This window comes from Pinus tabuliformis, chromosome 5_1 (genome assembly GCF_031772625.1).
Source record: "Pinus tabuliformis cultivar Carrire ecotype Pingquan chromosome 5_1, CPIR1, whole genome shotgun sequence".
NCBI classification, from domain to species: domain Eukaryota; kingdom Viridiplantae; phylum Streptophyta; class Pinopsida; order Pinales; family Pinaceae; genus Pinus; species Pinus tabuliformis.
In genome coordinates, this window is record NC_142305.1 from 606,802,811 (window position 1) to 606,808,135 (window position 5,325).

A 5,325-nucleotide genomic window follows, 5' to 3' on the forward strand; every position below is an offset into this window, starting at 1 on the left:
ACGTCACTAAAGGCATGATTAGCATTCGAAAAGCAGAGGGACTCCATAACTTTCCAACTACTCAAATCGGAGTCTCAGCTTATCCGTCACCAAGGCCTGGTTAGTAATACAAAATTTTGAAGTTCTAAACCGAGTCTCCTCATTTTTTTCATTGCATTTTCTGCTCTTTTCATGACATTAATTTTCTGCTCTTTGCATGACATTATTCAAATGTAACTTGTATTCGTAGGAATTCATTGTGTGGAATTAAATTCTGCGACTGACAAGTATCCACTTTGCATTCATTTTTGTAACACATCAAGAGAAAAAAAAAATTTGAATTTTCATTGTATTGTCTACTCTTTTCGTGACATTATTCAAATGTCACTTGCAGGAACTCATTGGTTTCCCCTCCCAAAATGTGTACCTCGAAGAATGACATTATCATCTTGAATCTGGCTGATTCTTTTAAAGTTGATTTTGATATTACTTTTTTTATTGGGAGACTCATTTTTTACCAGAAGAATTCCCCTAATAACAAGGAAGAGAATTATGATTTATAAGAAAATTAACAGACCGAAAATGATCACTTAGTAAAAATGATAAAAACGCTTAGTTTTATGATAAAAAGACGTCCCTCCATAGCAGGGGCTGAGACATCCAACAAAACATCCCAGCACAGTATAGACATTCATCTTCTGAATGAACGCAATTCAACCTCCTTCCTATTATAAATGTAAAGATGGCAGGAGTTTTATAAGTTCATGACCGGCCGTGTAGCAAGATCCGTTGAACAATAACTTCATAGAAATCTAGAATCCATCAGGGTACATGATGAAAGAGCTTCAGCTCCTTTAACCACAAATATGAACATAGTAAGATTGGCATCAGTTAAAAGTCATCAATTATTTACAAGTAACAGCCGTGTCATTGCATGTAGTGAGATAATAGTTCAAAAGAGTAAACTAAGAATAAAATATTATATCGTTACAAAGAATCTTACAGAAAACAGACCATCAATGCTACGAGAACTACTACACTACTACACACTTTTTATGATGAATATATTACACAAACCCTCTTGGGCGTTGTCACAGGAGGTCAGATTATCTTCAGATACGGAATCACACTACAGTCAAAATTTCTTAACTATAGCTTGCAATTGTGCCATGTTCGGCAGAATCAGCACAGTACACAAACAACTGTCTTCAATATCACAATGCCATCAGTTACCAGCGTCTTTTCAGTGGATCTTACTTGATGACTTATCACCAAAATGAAGGATCACAAGTGCCAAGAAAAATGCCCTAGAGAACAAATGACGAGAAATATCAAGAACACTGCATCTACATGCCAACAACATCCCATCAAATTAGGTAAGAGAATTATCAAATCCTGAAAAAGCTGTAATAGAATGCTCAAGCCCTCTGAGCGGTATAGATCTTCGATGTCAGAGAAACCTTTCCGAATCACAAATTAATTTTGGAATAGACATGGTTGACCAGCAAATGGATGTTTGAGCCACTTAGCAATTGATGCCACACTGTTGTAGGTCTGGTCCTTTGATCTTGGTTGTGAAGGGATCTATACGAACCCATAACAAAGAGAAAATAGATGCCAGAAGAATTGACCAAACAATAACAATAGTTGGAGTGCGGTTTTGGCGACCCATCAAACCCTTGAGGAAAGGATAAAGGTGAACAATCACCCAAAAAGCAAAAAAGAGTTTCCCAAACAGGGGACCCCATGATCTATAACCGGTACTGATAGCATATGAGATGCCCGCCACCACACCTTCAATGTTAATTATAAGCAAAGTGGTTGGGGGGATAAGGAGAGCAGTCCATTTGATCATATACAACTCTGCAAAATCACCACCTTCATCTGAAGCTTTTGAGGTAACAGTGAAGTTTGTGTCAACGCCAGCAAGGACCTTTAGTAATCCTTGAATGACTGCAAAGAGATGAGCAGACACACCTCCAATCACCCAGAACTGCTCATTCCTCCACCATTCATCAATGCCAACCCCGCTCCATTGCATTTCTAGTATGCCAGTAGCAAAAATGGATAAAAATAATGAAATGAACCATAAACTTGCAAGAGTGCTAATCTGCAAATCAACAAATGAAAGTTAGAAGGGTCAGAACAATCCAACGTCTGTTAAAAGACCAGTTTTAACCAGATAGTGAGTAGAGGCTAAAAATCTACCTCGGGAATAATGAATTTCCCAGTAAGAAGACATATTGTCGGCAATGTACAATATGCAAGCAGAGGAATAGAAGTGATAGGATAAACAGTGGTGTTTATATATGCCAACCTCTCCAACCATTTGAGCCTTCCAGTATAACCATACCAAATTGGAAAATGCCTGCTAAGAAGAATTTCCACAGAGCCCAAAGCCCATCGCAGAACTTGGTTCAGACGATCAGAAAGATTAATTGGAGCAGATCCCTTGAATGCAGGGCGAGGAGGCATACAGTATATTGATCGCCAACCACGAGAGTGCATTTTAAAGCGAGTCAAAATATCTTCTGTCACAGAACCATATATCCAACCAATCTGCACAAGATACAAAATCCCAATCCATTAAAAAATCAAATCTCAGTTATGCTAGGCCCAAAGAACCAAATATAGGCACTATTATTCGCAAATTGGTGGTTATGGTTTTACCTCTTTTCCCCAATCTGACTTGTCTTCATAACCACAGCTGATTACATGGATTTCTTCTTTTAATAAATCAGCAGGAGTTGCAGATTGTGGCACGCCGCTATTCTCCATTTGAGTGGATGCTACAAATACAAGGGATTGACCAAATTTTTTCTCCAAGCTTTTTTGGAACACCAGCGGGGATTTTTCATCATCAAATCCTGTGTATAGTTAGCAAACAGTGAAATATGTAAGGCAGAGGCAATATAAAAATGTGGCATCTAGTAGCTTAAGAAACTGTTTAGAAATTGGCATTTACCTTCCACACCTCCTTCTATGTCTTCCAGACTATTGAATATGGGGACAGTTGAATCAGTTGGCCTGTCTAATTTTTTTGTGTCGTTGTACTTCTTGTTTGATTTTCTGCTCTTCTTTCTAGGTCCACAACAACTTGAAAAATGGATCTTACCTTTGTGAGGAGGCTCATAACCATAGAGGGCTTGCCTGTTGAAAACGCACCCTGTGCCCACATAAACAGGCCCCTGTATCCCATCCAAACCCTTCAAATTGATCTACAAACAATCCAATACAATATTTTAGTTTTCAAAGCGCATAAAGCAGCATACGCAAATGCAAGTCTGTAACAATGCAATTTGATCAACACTCACATCAAAAAAGACTGTATTGTGATTAGCATATCGATCATTTATGTCAATGCCATCAAACCTTTGAGGGAACTGAACATAACAGACTTTCTTCCCAAGAGTAGGATCCATCATAAAACACATTGCCTCATGAAGGGACCTGCTGTTGTTTATATAATGGTCACAATCAAGATTGAGCATATAAGGGCCATTGGTAAGAACTGCGGAAACACGAACCTGTAAATAAATAACAAGAGGAACATTCTTACTAAGAACAACATAATTTTAAAAAATCAAATTTAAAAGGCAAAATAACTTTTCTAGATTTTGGTTTAGCAAATTACTTACCAATGGTTGCTAGATGAGCACGATGGGTGAGGAGAGTGGAAATGCTACTGGCAACGTAATGGAAATTAGGATTTCTGGGTGCAATCTAGGAGCAGTGGTAGCTGGTTGTGAAGTAGCTCAGAGATTGGAGGGATGTGTGCAGCTTATGAGCCTTCCCAGAAGTGCAGGAAGCATTGTATTCAGGTCAGAGCAGGTGAGTATTTGATTAATTTTTCCTTTTGAATGGATTCTGCAGGGTGCAGAGTTCCTGACCAGATCAAGCTTTATATGGTTACTTCCACAGGCATAAGCCAACTTCATACCAGCAAAATCGGCAAAATCAAGCATCACTTCTTTCAGTCCATCGAATTTACAGAATCGATCCATCCATGCACTCAGCAATGGCATTTTCTCTGGATCTATAAAACGCTATCGGTAGCCTTCTTGAGGACTTTGATAATCGCTGAAAAACCACCCAATGCGATGTCAAGCAAGCCGATCTGATCCCCTCCAAAATACGGTTTTCCTGAGAAGCACTGGTTGGTTCGCAGCGCTTCCTATCAAAAGAAAGTTTGTAACACTATCTTCCACTGCTTTTTGTAGCTGCTCGCCATGGCCAGCGAAAACTCCTCGCAGACATGGATAGAACTGAGGGGCACACATTAAAACCAGGAGTATATTGGTTATTGAATAGAAAAATAATATTTTTAACTTTCGATTACATGGACTGCAATGATAAGCGGGTATGTGAAGAATGAGCTGTTCCAGGAAGCAATTCAACTCTATTCTCAAATGCAATGTGCTGCTATACAGCCTGATAATTTCACATTTTCCTGTGTACTTAAGGCCTGTGCTGCCTTATCAGCTCTGCAACAGGGCAAACAGATTCATAATCACATAATTCGACTTAATGGAGTGAAGCATGATGTGGCTGTAGAGAATGCCCTTGTGGTCATGTATTCTCAATGCAGCAGATTAGACATTGCACGCCAAGTGTTTGACACAATCTCTCATAGAAATGCCGTCTCTTGGAATTCTATGATTTCTGGTTATTCTCAAAATGGGTATCCTGAAGAGGCCCTAGAATTGTTTCGTGGAATGCAGAGTGATGCCGTGGAGCCTAATTGGATCACCATTACGGCTCTGCTCCCGGCCTGCGGATACTTGGGAGTTGTGCAACAGGGGAAGGAGATTCATGGGGTATGTAATTAAGAGTGAAATAGAGGCTGATGTTTTGGTGGGAAATGCCCTCATAGACATGTATGCTAAATGTGGGAGTATAGAAACTGCGTGCAAAGTCTTCGATGAAATGCCAGTGAGAGATTTGGTGTCGTGGAATACAGTAATTGCAGGGCAGGGAATTAATGGGCGTGGGGAGGAAGCCATAAAATATTTTTTTCGAATGCAGGAGGATGAAGCAGGGTTGAGGCCAGACAGTATTACCTTTATTTCGCTTCTGTCTGCGTGTAGCCATGCAGGCCTCGTCGAGGAAGGATGGCTATATTTCAAGAGCATGAGTGAAGATTATGATATCACTCCTGAGGTTGAGCACTATGCATGCATAGTGGATCTTCTAGGTCGTGCTGGACGAATAGAAGAGGCATACAAATTCATCCAAGAAATGCCACTGGAACCCAGTTATGGATAGAACTGAGGGGCACACATTAAAACCAGGAGTATATTAGTTATTGAATAGAAAAATAAGGAAAATAGCAGATAAGGAAAGGAT

General features: G+C 39.6%; 1 protein-coding gene, 1 long non-coding RNA gene and 1 pseudogene across 2 annotated transcripts; 1 reads left to right on the top strand and 2 right to left on the bottom strand.

Annotated features, from left to right (window-relative positions):
- Nucleotides 1-916: 916 nt before the first annotated feature.
- On the bottom strand, nucleotides 917-2,762 carry LOC149166372 (putative cellulose synthase A catalytic subunit 2 [UDP-forming]). Its single transcript, XM_089431328.1, has 3 exons — nucleotides 2,650-2,762; nucleotides 2,188-2,538; nucleotides 917-2,089 (listed from the first exon to the last, which is right to left on the bottom strand). Exons 1-3 carry the CDS (start codon nucleotides 2,755-2,757, stop codon nucleotides 1,505-1,507), a joined length of 1,044 nt encoding a protein of 347 aa, XP_089287454.1. The 5' UTR covers nucleotides 2,758-2,762; the 3' UTR covers nucleotides 917-1,504.
- A 228-nt stretch (nucleotides 2,763-2,990) lies between these two features.
- LOC149166373 (uncharacterized) lies at nucleotides 2,991-3,913 on the bottom strand. The gene is made up of 3 exons (XR_016260415.1): nucleotides 3,618-3,913; nucleotides 3,294-3,506; nucleotides 2,991-3,197 (listed from the first exon to the last, which is right to left on the bottom strand). It is a non-coding gene; the product is annotated as an uncharacterized LOC149166373 (long non-coding RNA).
- Nucleotides 3,914-4,328: 415 nt separating this feature from the next.
- LOC149166374 (pentatricopeptide repeat-containing protein At3g12770 pseudogene) lies at nucleotides 4,329-4,808 on the top strand (annotated as a pseudogene).
- The last annotated feature ends 517 nt before the right edge of the window (nucleotides 4,809-5,325 follow it).

Excerpts from the sequence above, each read along its gene's own strand:
- LOC149166372 (XM_089431328.1), bottom strand. The coding sequence starts at position 2,757 with ATGGAGAATAGCGGCGTGCCACAATCTGCAACTCCTGCTGATTTATTA. Across the intron at positions 2,539-2,649 it reads AGTCAGATTGGGGAAAAGAG|ATTGGTTGGATATATGGTTC; the intron begins GTAAAACCATAA and ends TATCTTGTGCAG. Across the intron at positions 2,090-2,187 it reads GGAAATTCATTATTCCCGAG|ATTAGCACTCTTGCAAGTTT; the intron begins GTAGATTTTTAG and ends GTTGATTTGCAG.